This window comes from Centropristis striata, chromosome 15 (genome assembly GCF_030273125.1).
Source record: "Centropristis striata isolate RG_2023a ecotype Rhode Island chromosome 15, C.striata_1.0, whole genome shotgun sequence".
Classification (NCBI taxonomy): Eukaryota; Metazoa; Chordata; class Actinopteri; order Perciformes; family Serranidae; genus Centropristis; species Centropristis striata.
Window position 1 is genome coordinate 36,558,882 of NC_081531.1, and position 22,500 is coordinate 36,581,381.

Genomic DNA, 22,500 nt, shown 5'->3' on the forward strand with positions numbered 1-22,500 from the left:
GGAAATCTGCTGCAAACGGTGACGCTAAAGTGTTTGAAATGTGATTGTATGCAGCCAGGCGGCATCACTTAAAGCCATAAGAGCATCTTTGGGCATGCAGAAGTTTTCACGCCACACATTTTCATCAGCTACTCCTTCCACAAAGTTCTCCTCCATCACTAGATCTCCCAGGTCTCGTTCACAGCCGTCTGGCTCCTCCCACCAATCGCTGCATCCAGAATGTGATGGAGGTAATTCCAGATCCTTCTCTGTTCACTAATACTATCTGTACATATCCTGGACATTTGGTGGAAAGACTCCTGTAAGTTTATTAGAGCTGCCAGAGCAGCTTGAAGGTCCCACCATGGAAATAATCCCACGTTTCTTTATTTCCTGTCCTGGAGCACGTATGTGACGTAAACACATACGTGACGTGAGCAGATCAGATCAGAGTTTTGTGTCTTGTCAGTGTAGACGACACGCTACGGAGGAGAGGATTACACTTTTACACTTTGGAGGGGGGTTTCAGATTTTTACGTCTTTAAGCCCCCAAAACGCCGTCACCGTCTAAACGAAAGGCACTTCACATAAAATATTTTGTCGTTTTTACCCGCGAGCGTCCTCGTGTAAACGGGGCCTTAGTTTACGCAGGGTGTTCCGATTCTGATTGTGGTAAAAAGAAGTGAACCTGAAGGACCCGGATGTTTCCCTCACGGTCAAAACGCTGAGTGTGGAACGATGTTCACTATACGCACTCAACGGCCGCCATCTTGTCTACAAAGTGGAAGAGGCGGAGCCAGGCAGAGCCGCTCAGCTCGAAAAAAATGTTTGTAATGGCGGCCGAAACAACAGCGGAGCGGTAGGTAACGGTGCTGACGACGCCGGCGCATTCTCCACATTTGCTGCGTTAACGGAGCCATATTGCCGGATTGTAGAAGTAAAGATTAAACAACACCAAGGATAACTTTTTCGCAGTTCAAATCGGGAAGTTTTTCGCGGGTGACGAGCCGGAGTATTAGATTAATTATTTTTATCATTTCATAGCTTTTTTACTGCTATTTTTGAGTTTGTATTGTATTTATAGAACAAAATATATATAACTGCATAATTTAAAAGAAACATCAACAGATTCAACATCTTTTTTGCCATCTTCCAACTTTTTAACTGCTTTTTTGCCCATAGTTTTTATTTTATTTTTATTTTTTAAGTTATTTAGAGAGAAAAAACTTTCACTGGTCTCCTGGGTCAAAGTCTGAGGTTTGCTTGAGCCAGTCAGCCTCCGTGGGCCTTTTAGTACTCTTTATATTATGTCTGCTTTATAAGCAAAAATCAAAGACAGTCAATCATCCCACAGTTATGATGGCTGAAAGTACAAAAGAGTGGATTTATTGTAACAATGCTGCTTCATAAACACAAAGCCGCCTGCAGGCATGTCATTATCTTGCCATTAGTGCAAATATCAATACTAGAGTTTGTTTTTCTTTGCAGCCTGTTATTTGGTTTTTGTCATTTGTTATTTGTTACGCTCCATGTGCTTATCTGCTTTTTTAGAAAGTACATTTGTACCATCATGAGTGAAAGCTGCTCAGAGTCACAGCCAGCAGCAGCTGATCCCTGCAAAATAAAAAAAACACTGCAAAAACAGAAAAGTTGGGTGAAATCAAAATTTCAAGGCAACAATCTTTGATAACATTTTAAGTTGGACAATTAAACTAAACATTTTAAGTTTTGTTTTTGAGTTTGCTCAACTCTGAATTCAGATTTTTTAACTTATAATTTAACATTGTAATAACTTTTAATCCTTACTTCTGCTAACTTCTGCAATGTGCTGAATTGGCACGATTGTAACGCCGCTATGAAATGTCAGCTAATGTTGCGACCACAATTTTGAGTTAGCATTGATACGCTAATGGCTACTCTTGTAGCTGTAACAAGCAGCGCCGCTAGCATCAGTTAGCCGCTAGCACCAGTTAGCCGCGAGCATCAGTTAGCTGCGAGCATCAGTTAGCCGCTAGCATCAGTTAGCCGCTAGCATCAGTTAGCTGCTAGCTAACTTTAAGTCGTTTTTTTTTTGTTTTTTTTTCTTTCTTTTTCTCTGTTATTTCTTTCTTTTCTCCTTATTGTTGTATAGATTTATGATGATTTTAAACTCTAAGCTATATTTATACAGGGTTTATTTTATTTTTATTTTTTTCTCAGGGTAAATGTATATTGTAATTGTTTGTAATTTTATTCTATTTTGTAGATGGTGTAATTGTATACTGGATTTAGTGTTTTGATTTTGTATGTAGTTGTAAAAGCCCAACTAGAGACGGGAGTTGAAAATTAGCTGAAGCTAAATCTCTGTATGCAGCACATCAGATGCATGTCCTGTATCTATGCTAACTGCATTGTCCCTATCAAATAAAATACATTAAATTAAATGACAGAATTTCACCGCTTTCCTGCATTTCCCAACAAAGAAATAAGAGTTATCAGAACTATTGTCCCTTGTTGTGAACCCCAACTTAAAGATATAAGTAACAACAACTCACCAACTTGTTTTTGAGCAGACAACTGGCTTCCTTTGTTGTGCTAACTTACATTATTGCCCTAAATGTCAATCATTTATATTTCCAAGTTTTACCAACTTTAATCACTGTTTTAGGCCAAAAAAATGGCTTTTTTGCAGTGCAGAGACACGCTGGAGGTATGTGCGGGTCGTCCGCCCCTCCGCCTCGTCTTCCAGGGCGGCTCCAGGTGACAGGTGAGACCCTGGAGGATCAGGAGTGATGCTGGCTGACACCATCTGCACTCGTCTGATCATTTCAGCTGACGGGAGGCATCAGAGGAGCAGCAGACAGATGGTGAGGCGGAGAGAAACTATGTACGAGTGCAAATTGTTTTCTCACATTATTTCGGGTCTGTGTGTGTTTAGGCACTCAGCTGGGGCTGTGAGATCATCACACACTGAAACTGGAGTGATGACAATGTCAAGCTGACACCCAACAACCTGCCCACACACACACACACACACACACACACACATTCTTGTACTTCTACCTTTGTGAGGACCCTCATTGGAACCCTTAAAACAAAGTCTGAAATCTCAAAAAAGCCTTTCAAGAAGTGAGGACCAAAATGTCCTCACTCTGTTGGTTAAAAACGTGTTCTGGTCCTCACTATGTCGGGAGTACATGAACACACACACACACACACACACACACACACACACACACACACACACACACATTCTTGCACTTCTACCTTTGTGAGGACCCTCATTGTAACAGTGAATTCCCTTGCAAGGTTATAATAGTTTTGGATTTTTCATTAGTTTTAGTTTTAGTTTAAATTTTGTTGTGAATTTTTGTTTTCAAATTTAGATAGTTTTAATGAGTTTTTAGAGTGAGTTTGCTAGTTTTAGTTTAGTATTTATTTATTTTTTAAATGCTTTAGTTTTAGTTTAGTTTTTATTAGTTGTAGTTTTTTGTAATGGGGTATTTGTTGGGTGGGAGATTAAAAGAGGTCACAGTAAATTTTGCCTTTTTTTTCTTTTTATTATCCATCTTCATTATGTATGAAAAAAGTTGACAAAGACGAAAATGAAGGACATTTTCACTATAATTTTAGTTAGTTTTGTAACCACACAATACACTTTCAGTTAATTATCATTATCATGTAACCTTTAACCCTTAAAACAAAGTCTGAAATCAAAAAGAAAAAGCCTTTAAAGAAGTGAGGACCGGCCGAAATGTCCTCACTTTGCACAAATGTCCTCACTCTGTTGGTTAAAAACGTGTTCCGGTCCTCACTAAGTAGGAGGTACAAGCACACACACACACACACACAGTTTTACAGATAATAGCTATAAAAATGCAGGTAATATGCAGTAAATATCTGGATTTAAAAATATATACATATCTTTTTTACTTAAATATGATGGTAAGTATTTGGCCAGACTTTTAACAGTTTTTTTTACAATTTATTTTAAAAATATATTTTACATTCAGCAATATGATATAGTTGATATATATGTTTTTTGTATTCCTACATAGAATTTATTGTAATTTAACATTCAACACCATTAAAAAAAATCTATATTGTCCTAAAATATTAATTTACAGATTTTAACTTCCATTTTATGGTTAATATTTGTAATAAAATTAATTTACATTTTTTATTGCATTTGCACTTAATGTAGAAAAAATAATCAAAACTATTTAAAATAATACAGTAAATATCTGCATTTTTTTTACTGCAAGAAAACAGAAAGTTTCGTTAATTTTACATTCAGAAATATGATGTGTATCTTTTTTTTTAGATATAATTTATTGTAATTTAACATTCAAGACCATTACACAATTAAATAATTTTTCAATGTAGAAAAAACAACGAAAACAATTTAAAACAAGACAGTAAATCTCCGTTTTTTGTTTTTTTTTACAGTGCACATATTTAACAAATCACATGACTTCAGATCAGTATGAGTGTTCAAAGTTATAAACCATTTTATAGGTTATAAATTATATTTTTACATATCAATTTTATAGTCACATCACATTAGACCCTTTCACAATAAGATACCTGTTCCTGTGAAACTGCAAAGTGGCTGAAATTTGATTTAATAGCTGAAATGTAATCCCTGAAGGTTGATGGTAAAAAGGCAAGATGTCATTTGTGAGATCTAATCAGCCGACATTTATAAAATGCATTAAAGTGTCACATATTCATCTATTCTGCTCCTCGTTAAAACATAATTATTATTTGATTACTGAGTAATGATGAGCTGTTAGTCATCGATCCATTAGAGCGAGTGGGTGATTCAACATGCCAACAACACACCAGTCCTGTAATGTTTTCCATTAGGAAATAGGAAGTCGACCTCATAACTTGTTTGTTATGCTGCATTTCTAAATTGATTCAGAATATTTCCCAGAAGACTCGTGTTCTTCAAACAAGCGAGTAGGTACAAAGTGTTTCATGTGGTCTGATGAAGCAGAACTAAAGAGAAAACAAGCAGATTTTAAAGTTTCACAGCCTTTTTTTGTCCATCATCTGATCTGCAATTTGCAATAAATATGATTTACTTTATTTAACACCCTTTTTGTCATCAGTTTTGGAAATATATGTTAAGTTTTCAACATGGTCTCACAGGAATCCGTGATTTGCTTAACTCAAAATCCGTGGAATAGCCACGGAATCGCTCAAATTTCCGTGAAACTGACACGGATTTCGCTACAATGCAAGTTAATGACAGTCATATCCCGTGGCTATTCCAACATACAAAGTGATTATGTACATTCACTGAGTGAATATTTAGAAAATAAAACATATATTTCTTGCTAGAAATGTGATCAAAATCCATTTTTATGCAGAAACTAAGTCAAAATATTGATTTTTTCACTAAAAATGAGAGAACTGTCCACCATGTTTTTTGTTCTGATCTCCGGGACCTTGAAAGTCACGTGACTTGGAACAAACCAATAGGAACAAATATCCATGGAATATTATAACCCTTGCAAGGTTATAATACTTTTGGATTTTTCATTAGTTTTTAATTTTGTTGTGAATTTTTGTTTTTAAATTTAGTTAGTTTTAATGAGTTTTTAGAGTGAGTTTGCTAGTTTTAGTTTAGTTTTTATTGTTTTGAAATGCTTTATTTTTAGTGTAGTTTTTATTAGTTGTAGTTTTTTGTAATGGGGTATTTGTTGGTTGGGAGATTAAAAGAGGTCACAGTAAATTTTGCCTTTATTTCCTCTGTCTTATCCGTCTTCATTATGTATGAAAAAAGTTGACAAAGACGAAAACGAAGGACATTTTTACTATAATTTTAGTTAGTTTTGTAACCACACAATACAGTTTCAGTTAATTATCATCATCATGTAACCTTTAACCCTTAAAACAAAGTCTGAAAATTAAAAAAAAACCTTTAAAGAAGTGAGGACCGGCCAAAATGTCCTCACTTTGCAAAAATGTCCTCACTCTGTTGGTTAAAAACGTGTTCTGGTCCTCACTATGTAGGAAGTACAAGAACACACACACACACATTCTTGTACTTCTATCTTTATGAGGACCCTCATTTTAACAGTGAATTCCCTTGCAAGGTTATAATAGTTTTGGATTTTTTATTAGTTTTAGTGTTCATTTTGTTTTGAATTTTTGTTTTCAAATCCAGTTAGTTTTAATGAGTTTTTAGAGTGAGTTTGCTAGTTTTAGTTTAGTTTTTATTAGTTTTAGTTTTTTGTAATGGGGTATTTGTTGGGTGGGAGATTAAAAGAGGTCACAGTAAATTTTGCCTTTATTTCCTTTGTCTTATCCATCTTCATTATGTATGAAAAAAGTTGACAAAGACAAAAATGAAGGACATTTTCACCTTTAACCCTTAAAACAAAGTCTGAAATCAAAAAGAAAAAGCCTTTAAAGAAGTGAGGACCGGCCAAAATGTCCTCACTTTGCAAAAATGTCCTCACTATGTTGGTTAAAAACGTGTTCGAGGAGCAGCCAGCCCCGCTGCAGGACACCAGGTGTGTCTGAAGGCTCATGTGTTGTGTTCCATGATCTCTCACCTTTCTCTCTCTCTTCTTCTCTCTCTTTCACTATCTCAGACAGAAAAATCACGCTTCACACATTTTGACTGCGCCACTGCTTCGCTCCAGATTATTAGATGTGATAAAGAATATTATTAATGCCTGTGTTGGCTGGATGGGAAATGAATATGGGACTTAAAGGCTGCCTTTCTGAAACACCTGACGACCTGCAGCACGGTTTTAAAATGAACGGCTTCCTTATTGTCATCCCTCCGAGCGTGGAGGAGAAATAATAAAATCTTACATGTGCTGGTTTCTAAATATCCATAAACAGATGAAGAGTTTTCTTGTCTGGCATCCATACTTTTAATTTGGCTGCCAGGATCTCAGATAAAAAGGTTCTGAGTGTCGCTGCAATTAAATAACTGACGGAGGCAGCGATAACATTTTGAATAATTAATCATCTTTCATCTGAATGCATTATTCTGCAGAGTTAATGGGCTTATAGCTCGACATTATTATTATATTTAATACAATGAATACAGTGATACAAGCCAGACTGCAGTGTTTTAGCTGGAGATTAGATTGTAGTGTCATCAATTAAGGTTAATGTCTTTCTAGTCTGCAGAAGATTAACTTGTTGTCAGTGTGCTGTAATAATGTGCATTAGATGACAGACGTCTCATGTCCTCCTCCGCCTCCCGTCAGCTCACTCAACAAATGTTTAGTGGAAATAAATGTTCAGTTCCCCGAGCACAACATGACATATTACATAGTGTGTTTTGTCCATCAAACAGCTGGAAACATGTTAAATTTACAGAGAAAAGCAGCACATTCTCATTTTTGAGAGTACAGAATCATCAATGTTCAGCATGTTTGCCTGGTAAATTATTCATCACTTATTAAAATGTTGATTCATCAAGGTTTCTTTTTCAGCAATAGTTTGATAGGCTACTGCTCACAAGCACTAGTTCCTGCATTCAGTGATTTTCATAAATGAAACAATAAATGAAAAACAGTCAAGTTATGGACTATTTCCTTGATTTTACTCCAACCGATTGATGAACAAGACATTTTTAGGCAACATTTTACTCACTGTAGCCTTGTATTTCACTGCAATATACTTATAATATTCGTCCTGCAACTCTATGCCATGCATAGAAGCATAGTCATGGCTACACTGTAAAAAAAAATCTGTTTAATTTACAGTAAAATACCGGCAGCTTTGGTTGCCAGAACTTCACCGTAAAAAATACAATTAGTGGGGTTTCCACACTAAATTTAAATGTCCATTTCAGCAAAAACTGTAATTTAGACGTTATTTTTAGGGTAATTGTGTCATTCATTCACACATCATGGTATTTCTCCATTAACTTTACATGGAAATTTTATATATTTACAGCAAAACTTTTTACGGCAGGGGTCTCAAACTCAAATGACTAAAAAAAAGACACAGAATTACCAAAAAAGACACAAAACTATTAAAAATAGACACAAAATTCTTAAAAAAGACACAAAATTATTAAAAAAAGACACAAAATTACCAAAAAAAGTAATTAAAGGATCTTACACACGGTAAAGAGACATTGATATAAAACTCACATTAAACTTTCATATCAAGGTGGGGGCCAAAAAATATCGTCACGAGGGCCAAAATTGGCCCACAGGCCGTGAGTTTGAGACCCATGATTTACGGTAATCAAAAGTGATATACAATATTTAATTTTACGCCCTATTTCTGATGTAATTTGACTGTGTTTTACTGTAATTTCTACAAATATTTTTACAGTGTAGAAGTGCAGAATAACATTGTTATGATGACATAAATCTCTGTTAAATATTTTTTTTAAAGTGTTTTTTCCAAGTGTCACGAGTATCATAAAGATATATATTTTTTAATTGGCTCTCCACATATTATACATGCATTTACACAGCCTCTCCTCTCCTGTCCTCTCCTCTCAGTTCTGTGTAAACAGATTTCCAGTGAATATTTGTCACATGACCGTTCGTCTCAGCAGAATTAATCATGGCTTCAGTTTTGCTGAGGAGCAGAATTTAATGTTTTTAACTGGACCTAGTTATTCCAAATGGTTTTGTATGAGACATGTAGAATAAAGTGATTTTGACATAAATATCACAATTTTAAGTTTTGGTTACTTTTTCTCAAGGAAACATTTGTAAATGATGATCCATTTAAGGACTGTCGGAAAGTTTAAATTCCAACGAAAAGTCCTGTTTTTACAGTTTTGTTCGATGGTAAATGGTGTATTTTTGGTGCTTAAAAAAACAAGAAAAACATACTTTTTAATTCAGGTTGGTGCGGTTCAGAGTGTTAATCACAGCAGAAATGACTCATCGCTTTCTCATATTATACTCGTAAAATATTTCCAGTGAGAGGTTCTTGTGAACACATGCAGTAGCATAACGGGGACCTCTATAAAGCTTCGTAGCACAGCACACAGTATCAGCTGCTGCTGACTATTAGCATAACTCTGGGACAAATAGTCCTCAAGGGCACGGTGTCTTGTTTAAAACTGAAAAAATGATCAATTTAAGCAAAAAAAAGTGTCAGTGAGGGTCAAACAGAGGATAATAATCTGTCATTTCCTGTCGTGGCGCTCCACTCAGCCCTCGCCATGTACCCGAGTGACGAGTGACGGAGGGATGAACACAGCAACGCTGCACACAACAACAACAACAACAGTCAACAAGCAATCTGGGAACATCTGATGATGTAAAGTAGCGGAAGCGTTGCCAGAAGGGGAACATTTCTCAGAAGTGAAAAAAAAAAAAAAAAAAAAAAACCTCGGGTCGGTCTGACTCAGGGAGCGTCAGTCAGCTCCACTGCAGCGCCGTTTAACAGGAAGTCACTGCCATATATGGCCGTCACAGACTATTGTGTCTGTAGCTACATGCTCCTACTGTGCTATGTTTCCATGGCAACCAAGACGAGTCAGTCTTTTTGTTCTCCCCCCTCCTCTGTCTCTTGTTTTCTCTCTCTCACACACACACACACATCATCACACACCTTCATCCCAGACTACCTTCAGCCCAGAGATCAGATGCTGGATGACTCATCCTCATAACCTTTTTTCCCCAAGTTTTTCAAGCCATCCAGAACTTTCTCTGCCTCACCCTTTTTCCTCCACAACTCGACACAAAAACACACAACTGTTGACTTTTCACTCCACAATAATAAAGCTGCATGGTGTGTGCATGCTTCTGCAACAGCAGGTGGAACTACTTTCTCTTATAGGGGGAGTTTCTGTGTGTTGCATCACCCCCCCACCCAACACCCCATCCTATTAGGCACTCAAATCCCAAAATAATAAGGATGGAAAAGTCGTGTGCTGTGCATAACTGGGCGTTTTAGATGTGCAATCAGGAAAAGACCTCAGCAGCTTTGAGCTACACACACACTGGTGCATTCATAAAAGCTGCATTAATTGTTAGAATTAATGCTCTTTTGCTCTTTTATTTGTTTTTGTGCTTCAAAAGGTGTTTCAGCCCCTTTGAGACATTCATTATGAGGCACAAACAGCACAGCAGGTAGCAGAGCATGCTCTCATGCTATATCATTAGTATGTCAGGTGATGATTGTGGGGAGCTGCAGAACTGAGTCACCAGCCCTCTTCTTCCCCTCTCATCTTCACTCCCCCTCTTTCTTTTTTTTTTTTTTTTTTACATCTCTCATCCCTATTTGCCTTTTTCCCCCCACTCCCTGGTGAAATCATTCTCATTTGAATTCATATTCTGCATGCAACAAGACACAGCTCACACACACACACACACAGCCAGACACTCTGATATCATCGTGTGTTTACTCATACTGTTTTCATTTGTTCCGACGCTGATTAAGTAATGAGCTAGAAAATACTAAGCAATCACACGAGGAAGTATTAGGATGCAAACAATTCCCAACTGTGTCCGTCGAGTCTGAGACACAAACACAAGGATACTGAAAGGACAATAACAGCGTGCCAGACTCCATTAACAAATGGGTTCCTTTAGGAAGGACGAGGAGGAGACAGGAGCTTACCGGACACCGGGGACTTGACGTGACGCGTCTGGACGACGGATCTTGGAGAGCTTCTGCTCAGCGAGGCCGACACCTTCCCGTAGGTCACCGCCTTCATCATACGACACTCTGAGGAAGAAGCCAGACACAGGTGGTCAGAAACTGGGCAGAAAACTACAAATTCCTTCATATTGATGACCTGGTCTCACAGGAATCCGTGAAATAGCCACGGAATCGCTCAAATTTCCGTGAAACTGACACGGATTTGGCTACAATGCAAGTTAATGACAGTCATATCCCGTGGCTATTCCATGGATATTTGTTCCTATTGGTTTGTTCCAAGTCACGTGACTTTCAAGGTTCCCGGCGGTCAGAACAAAAAACATGGCGGACAGTTCTCTCATTTTTAGTGAAAAAATTAATATTTTGACTTTGTTTCTGCATAAAAATGGATTTTGATCACATTTCTAGCGAGAAATATATGTTTTATTTTCTAAATATTCACTCAGTGAATGTACATAATCACTTTGTGGTGAAGATCTCTCCAGAAAAATATGACTGTCATTAACTTGCATTGTAGCGAAATCCGTGTCAGTTTCACGGAAATTTGAGCGATTCCGTGGCTATTCCACGGATTTTGAGTTAAGCAAAATCCGTGGCTATTTCATGGATTTCTGTGAGACCATGTTGCTTATTCATCCACTCGAAAATAAACCTATACGTTTAGGAAAAGTCTATGAATCCAGAGCCTAAAGTGTTTTAATCTTCAGAGCTCCCCAAGGTCAAAGATAGAAGTGGGTCTTCTTCATTCAGTGAATTCATGAGCTTTAAGTCATAATGTGGAACGAACATTGACACTATAAAGATGTGTTGTATTTTAAACAAGAAAGTTTAAACATAAGATAGCTGTTTCATGTATTTATGTGACAACGAGAAGCAAAGGAAACTGATCAGGTGAGCCATGAAAAATGATGAAGAACTCATTTTTTGTATTATTTCAACATTTGTTGAATGTTAGATTGAAACAAGTGGAATCTGCAGAGCTCATGTTCTCATATTCAGACAGATTTCCACTCACAACCCTTCATCTCATATTAGGCGGGTTTCATAAGATGACTAGAGCTAGGCAGCGCTGATCAAACATGAATCCAGATTCTGTTGCCACATTTCCTGTTTCTCACCACAAATGTCTTCAGAAACACCTCTGTGACTTTTTACCAGTAATGGCAGAAAGTTTATGACCAGGCGGCCATGTGCTGTGGTCACACCACTGTTGAACTCCACAAGATTCAAAGAGGCAACTTTGCTTCGCAACTGGAACCAAAGGTTTTATTCGCCCTTTTGCTTCTATAGAATAGAAGTGAATGGGAGGCGAGTATTAGCCAACAAGATCTCCAACTTAAATGACAGAACAGACCGTTAGTCTGTTCTAACGTTCTAACGTTAACGTTCTAAAAATAGCACACAGCTCATTATACGGTTCACAGTAGTAAATAAGGCTGCAGTTTCTGCAACAAAACTCCCGATCACTAGCCTGGTATACCCAGACTGCCTTGCGCGCTCAAATTTCATTTAGAACCTCCAGGCAGTCTGACAACCAGGGCCGTTTCTTCGCCCTGTTTTAGGATCCAATCACAGAGCGGGGAGGGACGGCAAGACGATGATGCGTACTACTCGGCAGACGGAAGCTTGTAGTTTTGTAGTTTTCTTACGGATCCAACATGGCTGCAGCAGACTCCTGTTTCACCACGAAAAAGGATGTTTTAGCCTTGCTTCCGACAGGATTTGAGAAAAGTCTAATCTACTAATCTACCAACTAGTTCTGCTACTAGCCCCACTACTAGCGCCGCTACTAGCCCCGCTACTAGCGCCGCTACTAGCCCCGCTACTAGCGCCCCTACTAGCGCCGCTACTAGCCCCGCTACTAGCGCCGCTACTAGCCCCGCTACTAGCGCCGCTACTAGCCCCGCTACTAGCCCCGCTACTAGCCCCGCTACTAGCGCCGCTACTAGCGCCGCTACTAGCCCCACTACCGTAACGCCGGTGATCTGGCTACGAGCCGGGGGACAGCGGAGCCCCCAGAGACACGCAGCAGCTTGTTTATTGCCCATAAAGTCAGTGGATGTGTGTGGCTGAATGTGAACATGCTGCAGAAAAACGTTGCAGAAGCAGAATTGAGCCTTTTAGCCTCAAAGTAGAGATGGGCTGGTCTGGCTATGTAAACCATAGATGTAAGCATCCATTTCTGTCTCTCTACTACGTCATCTGGTATAACTGATCTGATTGGCTAAGAGCTACCTACAGACGCTTTGATAGACATTCATAGCGTCCAATAAACGGCTCCGGAGGATCATAAACCACACCTCCTCTACGGAGAAATGAACGGCTGGTTTCCAGACTAATCACAAATGAGATTAGTCTGGTGTTAGCCAGGCTAACCGATCTAGGTTTAGGGCAAAAAAGTTATAAAAGACAGTTTAAACTGTAAACAAATGTACGTAAATGCCGAAAGTGAAGTAGTTACGAGGGTGACGTGAGAAAGTTACGTAAAAAGGAATTTACTTTTGTTTTCACATGGGGCATGAACCCCGTCAATTATTACTTCTATTCTATAATTATTACTTCTATAATTATTACTACTACATCCGCAAGAAGGCGTCAGAGGACAGGCATAAACGTAAATGTGAGATGTATTTTTGTGCTTGTACAAACAACCTATATTGTCATTTTTGAGGGGAGACTAGTCTGGTATTAGCCAATATTTAATAAGCCTCACTGCTCTGATTGGTTTCAGGTCTATTTAAAGGCATTTTGGTGTCTGCTTGTTGTCTCTTGAGTTTCTAGATTGAACGTATATGCAAATGAGTCTTGGCTTGCCAAACTAAAAGAATGTAGCAAAATTGCCCTATAACAAAAAAAAAAACCTGTGCATCGGCCCATTGATCCAGATCCGCTGTAATATTTAATGGGTTCTACACCCTTTTACCAAGTTTCATGAAAATCAGGCCAGACATTTTTTCTATAACTGAACTGAAAATAAAACCTCCTCGCTGGAGATAAAGAGGGATCGACTGAAGTGAAGAAACAGAAACTGCTGCTCCTGGCACACACACACACACACACACACACACACACAGCGACGCTGTGAAGAAGTGAATAATAAGTGTGACACAGTGACACACACACTAACAGCTCAAACACATGTCACTTCTGTTACTCAAGAAAAAAAACTCACATTTTATAGGTTTCTAACCGACTATTTAAAAAAAAAAGGATTTAATTGATTTTGACCTTTAGGCACCGAACCACTAATGTACCAGCACAGCTGTAATTGGTTTTACCTTCAGGTCCCCCCTGCAAAAATGAGTTCTGACCTTCACTGGGCTCGCTTTCCAAACGTAATTATTGTGGTGTTTCAGGAGTGACAGCTCTGACTCACGGAGGTCTGATATTCTACAGACACACACACACACACACACACACACACACAGACACACACACACACACACACACATCCTGATGAATGAGCCGTGTGACGGCGCTCGCTGCCTCCTTTATCCCCAAAACTTTACTCCTCTGCTGTTCATTAACCCAGCCCCATTATAGCTCATTACACTTTAGACCGGCGGGGAGGGGGATTATACATACTGCCCTGTGTGTGTGTGTGTGTGTGTGTGTGTGTTGTTGGCTTGTGTGGCAGCCTTTGTGGCCCAGTGATTAATGTACAATGCAGAGTGTTAACATGATGACAGTGTGCCAGAGCTGAGGCAGAGGCGATAATTATAGTGATGCTGAGAGGAGGCGAAGTCGTCTGCAGCTCTGACTCTGACCGTCTTTCTGTCTCTGTCTGCTGCGTCTGTCGCTCTGTTTCCAGTCTGACTCTTTCTGCTTTGTGCCTTTTCCTCTCCGTCTCTCAAAGTATGTAGATGTAGATGTATGTGTGCCTGTACTAACCCTTTTTCTCCAGCACAACCTCACCAATATGACCTGATGATTATTTTTCCATTGTGACTGACTGGGTCAACAAGTAACATAAGAACATAAAAACAAATATAACCTATAATTGGTAAAGTGGGGAGAACATCTAGCTCTATACTTTATATATATATATATATATATATATATATACTGTATTTATTCACTTTTCTTACAAGCAAACATACAGAAGACAGGACCAGGCAAAACGACAAAACAACAACAACAAGCTGGGAATACCAATACAAAAATCAAAGACCCAAACAAAATAATCAGTTCCAGGTAAATACGACAGGTCCAATATGCAGTACAGAGCGAAATAGCTCTATACTTTATTACTAAATGTATTTGACTTTATCTCCTTTTTTACTATCATCATCAAACAACAACTGGCCTCATGGAGTTTCAAACCAGAACTTTAGAGGGAAGCTGACAGCAGGAAACACACTGCTGAAGGTTTTAACGTCATGAAGAAGTGGTGCGGTTTAATCAAACCGGTGTGATTGTGACTCCAGAGGAAGATACTGGAAGATCTAAATCTCTTGAAAGGAACTATTTCATGATATCATCTCGGTAAAGGGGCTGAAATAACACAATGATCGCAAAGATGCTCCCAAAAATTGTACTTCTTCCTTGGTGTCCTAATGTGTTTCGGAGGGATTTGTGACCATTTTTATCCATTCTTAAGGGGGAATTGGTAAATGTTGCACCAAATTTCCCAATTCTCTATAAAAGAATTTTGAACCCAAACATCACAAAAAAACATAAATATTGGGGGCAAACAGCTGTTCATACACTTTGTGGGGACAGAAACTGAAGGTCATGGTTAAGGTTATTAGTGAATTAAGAAAGTATTGCAATAAATGTAACAAAAACTAAACATTTTAAGAAAGTATTCTGCGACGATGCAGAGCTGACATTAAGAAACTATGATGACGATTTTGACCAAATTAAGTGCATTAGAGCATTTATCTATTTAAGAGTAGTTAATTTAACCAGGTTTCTGCAGAATAAAATTGACTTTCACAACCTTTGTAATGAATTTTGATTAAATCTGATGTCTCCTGTATTAAATTGCCTCACAACTCCAGAAATCTCATTATTTCTATCAAGATTTCAGTCTAAATGACCCACTGAGAAACATCTGGGTGCAGCTGGATACAAACAGACCAATTTGCAAAACATGATAAGTGTTGGGATGATGATGATGATGATGATGATGTCCTTCACTCGCCACACCATGGAACCTCTGAAAGACCTTTTTCAAGGTGTATTAGAACTAAAATGATACTCAGACTGTGCAGACCAAAGAGCAAAGCCAATGGTGCATTCACAGGCTGATGGTCCCATTTCCCATAAAGAAAACTGACATTTAATGGGTTCTTGCTTCACCCTTCCACTGAGTTTCATAAAAATTGGGACAGCAGTTTTTTCCATAATCCTGCTGACAAACTAACAAACAAACAAACCAACCGAGTCCTCCACAGAGGTACAAAGCATATTTTAGTAACTGTTTTCAGCCTCATTTCAGAGTGAAATGTCCCATCATGAAGTCAAATACTGAGCTGAAATGACACTATGAGAGAACCAATGGTGCATTCAGGCTCCTCAAATGGTCCGAGTTGGGAATTCCATGTGTTCATAGGTTTTAAGTCGAAATGTGGAAATAATATGGAAGCTACAAAGAATGTGTGTTGTATTTTATTGCTCAGAGCTTTTAAACAAAACGTGATTATTTGTTTCCAGTATTAGCGTGACAACAAAGAGCAAAGGAAACATCTTAGGTGAGCCATGTAATATCATCTGGAAACTACTTTTTCAGATTATTCCAACACCGCATGCATGCAGCACAAATTCCCCATTTTGCAATGTTATTTCCACCACCTTTCAATGAAACTGGACCAGTCGTTTTTGCATAATCCTGCTGACAAACCGAGCCAAAAACATAACAACCAGGGCAAAGGTAACAATGCATGTTTTAGCAACTGCAAGGCAAATTTTGAGCTTTGAAAACCGATTCTGATGGATGTTTAAGTGAAATTCTTTGACCTAAATAGTGAGGAAAGTGATCTCTGCCGAGGCCAATGGTGCTTTTGGTGGAGCAATAACTCCAACATCACATGAACGCAGCACAGATTCTGTATCCTGCATGTTAATGAAAGTAAAAACTGTGATTTTATGTCTTTCTTCCTTGGCCCACTCTTCACTCTTTCTGCAAGTTTCATTCAAATCAGACAAGTTTTCCCAGAATCCTGCTGACACACAAACAAAAGCTAACCTCCTTGGCAGATAAGACGCGGTCGCGTGATATTTTGCATGGGATGGATTACAACGGATTATGGTGCTTGATGCTTAGGGTCATAAAATGTGTTTCCTGTGAAATAAAAAAAAAAGTATGCCACAATTCTCCATCACATCTGGAGCAGGCAGTAACCTCCCGCCCGGTCCGAGCAGAGAAACAAACATGTTTAAAGGTACTACGACCTACAAACCTACTAAAATCATTAGTCACTAATGGAAATGCAGATTTCCTGGAAACACGGTTTTGGAGCTTCCTGTCTGATACAGCAGGCTGTTTTATGGTCTTTCTCAAGAGAGGAGAAGGTCACCCAAAAGAAACTAATGGAACAGCTCACCATGATATTTTTCAAATGAAAAGAAGAGTAGTGGGGGAAGAGGGGAGGGAAATAAAGAAACAAAAGGGGGAAGGAGATGGAGGTTGGCGACCCAGGTGGGATGGATATTATTAAATGGATGAAGGGATACAGAGGAGACAAATGAATTGAATAAAGCTTTGAACAAAAGCCAGCACACACTCATTCATGTTGGAGACAGGAAGCAGGATGAGAGGGTGAGAATACAGATGAGACGAAATATCAGGAGGCTCCAGACATCGATGCAGCGAGACACACAACACAGACGGGTGAAGGGAGGACACAACGTATCCTCAGCAGACCTCCTGCACAGACAGGAGGAGGTGCTATGAGGACAAGAGAGGAGGAGGAGGAGGAGGAACTGGACTCCTGCAGACCAACAGACGAGGACTGATGTGCATCTGAATCATAGACTGTATAAAATGGATCTGAATGCACCATGAGTGCAGAAAAACAAACACAAAAGATCTTTGGTAACACTTAACAATAACCATCATTTATAAATGGTAAACAGATAGTTTATTTATGTTTAATCATCATTTATAAACCGTATATTGGCCATTTAGAATGGTAAATAGGTAATTTATTAATGTTTAACTAACTAAATAATTTATAAATGACAAATAGATGGTATATTAATGTAAGTTTATAGTTACTTTACCATTAAGAAACAATTAAATTATAATTATTAGTTTATCAATAGTTTAATTTGCACTCATTATAACATTTTAACACCATATTAAGTATGTTAATGATTTAGAAAAGATTCATATACATTTAAGAAATTGGTTGAAAACATTTAAAGATTAAATATGTAGTAAATTGTTAATAATTGATTTATAAACCATCTATAAACATTACTTAGTTGGTTATTGTAAAGTGTTACCAGATCTTTATTTAAATGTTTGTTTGTTTTTACAAATAAAACTTGCATGGAGTATGGAAGGTTTTAAAATGCACCAATAAAACAAATCAAACAAAGAAATAATGAAAAATAATTATTTGGTTAATATAATGCCTTGTAATTCATGGAAAACATATTTCAAAATGACAATATTTTAGTTTTTGTCTTTAACCTTATATCAGGCGAAGAACTATATTTGGTAACTTCAGTGGATATCAAAATGGGGTCGAGAAAAAAGTTGCAAATTTACTAGATTAAAGTGGCAAATCTATAAGAAAAAAAGTCGCAGATTTACTAGATTTAAAGTGGCAAATCTGCGTGAAAAAGTCGCAGATTTACGAGATATAAAGTGGCAAATCTGCACGAAAAAAGTTGCAAATTTACGAGATTTAAAGTGGCAAATCTGCATGAAAAAAGTTGCAGATTTATGAGATTTTAAGTGGCAAATCTGCACGAAAAAAGTTGCAGCTTTACGAGATTTAAAGTGGCAAATCTGCACGAAAGTTGCAAATTTACTAGATTAAAGTGGCAAATCTACAAGAAAAAAAGTTGCAGATTTACAAGATTTAAAGTGGCAAATCTGCGCAGAAAAAGTTGCTTTTCTTCCCACTTCTTTCTCGTAAATCTGTGACTTTTTTTGTGCAGATTTGCCACTTTAAATCTCTTAAATCTGCAACCTTTATTCTTCTAGATCTGCCACTTTAATCTAGTAAATTTGCAACTTTTTTCTCGAAATATTTTTATTTTGGATATCCGCTGAAGTTACCAAATACGGTTCTTTGCCTGATAAAGGGTTAAGGTGTGATACTACAGGAAAATATGTGAAATATGTTATATTTGAGGCTATTTTGTCTTCTTTCAGACTTTTGTAAAGAAAATATTTGAAACACACATTGAGGTGACTACTTTTTGTCTATTTGTGTCTGTAAATATCCAAAATTCCCACTGAACAAAACTTTTAAATGTCAACAAAATAAAACAACAATTTCAGATTTATTTTATGCTAATATATGTAAATTAGGAGACATTTAAGTCTTTACATCATTAAGATATTTAAAGGGCACAAGAGAGAAATCTTGTAATACAAAAAAAAATTATGAACCAAATTCAAGCAATCGACTGGGAACATTTCATTATGATCATTATTATCTGCTGCTTTAAATTACATAAGTAGATTAACAAAAAAAAATACCCTGTTTACCTGAAGTGTCTTCCCTTGATAACTGAACTCGTTTTGCCATATTAAAATGTTTTTAATTTGGTTATAACGCAATAAATGCACTTATATAAGAGCCATATGTATATCAGTGTGCATGTATTCCACCTTATTTCTTTTTTGTTTTTGTTTTTGTTTTCATTTCAGCATTTAAAATCTTCTGCACAAGAAACCCACATTCTGACTAATTATTAGGAAGTAGGGTGTTTGGCCTTGATATATAGTTAGACCATTTGCTACCATGTTGTACTCACAGACACATTTAGATATTTTTTACTCGTCGTCCATCAGTGAGACAAATTCAGGAATGCTTTTTTGTGTTCTGCTCATATATTCAACAAGAAGATTCGTCAGCTTAGTTGGATTTATGCATGTCTGTGGGATCAAGCAGCAGTTTCCCTGAAAAGGGTTGAAGGGAAATAAAATGACAGCACCAGCATCTGAACAAATGAGTCCTGAAACCTGGAAATGAGCAGTTTTGCACTCTAGTCTAGACGTAATTGTCCAAAAAGTGAAAGTGAGGAGCATTTATGGGTACAAGTCAGGAACCGGCCTACTTTACTTATTTCAAGGGTGCTGCATCCAAAAAAAATGGTTCCCAAGCGAAATTTTGAGTTTTTTGAGCCAAATTGCCCATCTTGCTCAGTTGTTAGACCATTTCCCCTTAGTTTTTTTGTAAGTAGGCAATCAAAGATGAGGAAATTAAGTTTCTGGATCTATAGTCTAGAGTCAGAGCAAGGATATAGTGGAGGCTCAGTGTCTTTTTTATGTATATTTATATATGCAAAATACCAACTTTTAAGGTGAAATTAAGCATTATTTGTGTCATTTTTTAAGGCCGACATAAATATTCAATAAATCACTTTTAAATGTTCAAGTTGGTATTTTGCATATATATATGCATAAAAAGACACTGAGCCTCCACTATATCCTTGCTCTGACCCTAGACTATAGATCCAGAAACTTAATTTCCTCATCTTGATTGCCTACTTACAAAAAAACTAAGGGGAAATGGTCCAATGACTGTGCAAGATGGGCAATTTGGCCATTTGATACAAATTAGAAGGTCAAAAACTCAAAATTTCGTTTGGGAACCATTTTATTTTGGACTCAGCACCCTTGAGATATGTAAAGTAGGCCGGTTCCTGACTTGTACCCATAAATGCTCCTCACTTCTTATAGGAGGCCTTTATTCTGAAATCCGTCTAGACTATTCTTGGGTCTCAGAGTCAGTGGGTTTTATGAATGAGTTGTGGTAAGCTGTCTGCAGAATAACATGCGGCTGTGGTTAACACAAACACTGAATACTGAAACGTGTACATGTCAAGTGGCTGAATAAGACTGCATCTACTATTCATCTACACTGTGAAAAAAAATCTGTTTAATTTACGGTAAAATACCGGTAGCTGTGGTTGCCAGAACATCACCGTAAAAAATACAGTGAGCCTATGTAAATGTAAATATCAGCAAAAACTGTAATTTATACTGAATAATCTCATTACTTTTAGGATAATTGTTTCGTCGTGGTATTCCTCCATTAACTTTGCATGAAAATTTTAGATTTTTACAGCAAAACTGTGTGTTTTCTACAGTTTATGGTGGTAGAATTTAAAGTTTTATACTATTCTTTGATTTACAGTAATTAAAAGCATCTACTACGGTGATCTACAATGTTTCATTTTACAACCTATTTCTGATGCAATTTGACAGTTTTTTACTGTAATTTCTACAAACATCTTTTACAGTGTAGCCTAAAGCTAGCTTTTACTTCTTGTGATGCTTCAGAAACCATAGAAGTGATATTCCTTTGAAGATCATTTTGCTGGACAAAACCTGAAAGATTGGTTGTATTTTCTGCAATAATGCAGAATCCAATAACATCTCATACTAACTTCTGGGTTGACCTGCAAAAATCCCTCATCCCTGCAGAACTCCAAGAACTTGAGGTGTAAAATTTGACAATATCTTCTTCAGAAGTATCGTCAATTTGTTTCCCTTTGCACTGAACTATATGACAATACAAGACAATCTGAAACTCAACATTGGCTATATTATTTATTCCCTTATTTTTAGAACAACTCTTCTTTAATGACAATATAATTTCACTGAATGAATAATGGCTCAACCTGAGAATATGGCACACATAAAAACAACTTGTAAACAATCATAAAACACAACTGGGTGCAGAAGAGGAATGGAGGATGAAGAAAATAAAATTGTAGTTACTGTTCTGCTCACCGCTCTCGTCCAACATCAGGTCGTCTTGGTAGCGGAACTTCTCCGGTCCGCACGCCACAAAAACGTCCTCGTCGCCGAAGAAGTCCTGCAGACACGACACCTGGAGACAAACACACACAGAGTTGAGTTATGATTCTCACACAGCTTTATTCATCTGCATATTTACTCTTTTTTTATCATTCTCACACTTATTGACCTCTCTGGCAGCTGCCAGAAGCAGCGCCAGCTCTCCACCGCCTTTTTTTAACAGCATCTCAATGATTTGCTGAGGGAACGGAGAGGTTCTCACAACAACAATCTCCCAGCTGGTCCCTCTGCTCTGCTCTGAGCTGCACATGCTCACTAAATACTAACTTTCCCTTCCTGCTCTTACATAACCAGGCTCATGCACTGAGCTCCAGGACACAGAGAAGCAACACCAGGGGAGTCTGTTTGTTTGTGTGTGCTTGTTGTTGTTTGTTTCCACGCACGACTGCTGGCGTCTGCGAGTATCTGTGCGCACGCCTTAATGTCCCTGAGCTGCAGCGCCGAGCTATTCCTGCAGTTAATCAGTCTATCAGGGACCATAATGAGACCTCGCTGACTCACTAATGTGCTGATGTGCTGCAGCACGTGCACCGGACATCCGAAACTAAGAACGCAGGAGGGCATCTTATGAATGGTAATGAATAAAAAAAGAAGAAAGTTAGATAACAGGGAGAGGGGAGAGTGCTTTTATGAGCTGCAGAGAAAGTTCTCTCAGAGAAGACGTGAGGTGGAGAGAAGTTTAGAGAAATGAAAGATTACTGTTAAATAACTACAGACCTGGAGGTGTTTGTGTCCCAGGAGTCAGACTTGTTATCTGGAGCAAACCAACATAATGTGTCCAGTATTTAAGTGCAGAAGTAGATTCTAGCTTTTTTTTAAGCCTGTTCTCTTACCCGAACCTTAACCAAGTGGACAGTGGCGGTTCTAGAGTAATTTTACTGTGTTTTACAGGAATCTGTGGAATAGCCACGGAATCGCTC

At 37.9% G+C, this 22,500-nt stretch overlaps 1 protein-coding gene across 2 annotated transcripts in view; it reads right to left on the bottom strand.

Annotated features, from left to right (window-relative positions):
• The window catches only part of dclk1a (doublecortin-like kinase 1a), a 95,082-nt gene that overhangs the window by 44,828 nt on the left and 27,754 nt on the right, over window positions 1-22,500 (bottom strand). For both annotated transcript variants that reach the window (XM_059351434.1, XM_059351432.1), the window contains exons 3-4: window positions 21,494-21,593; window positions 10,528-10,635 (exon numbers count right to left, since the gene is read on the bottom strand). In XM_059351434.1, coding sequence (XP_059207417.1) covers window positions 10,528-10,635; window positions 21,494-21,593 — 208 coding nt within the window. The remainder of the gene's footprint in view (window positions 1-10,527; window positions 10,636-21,493; window positions 21,594-22,500) is intronic.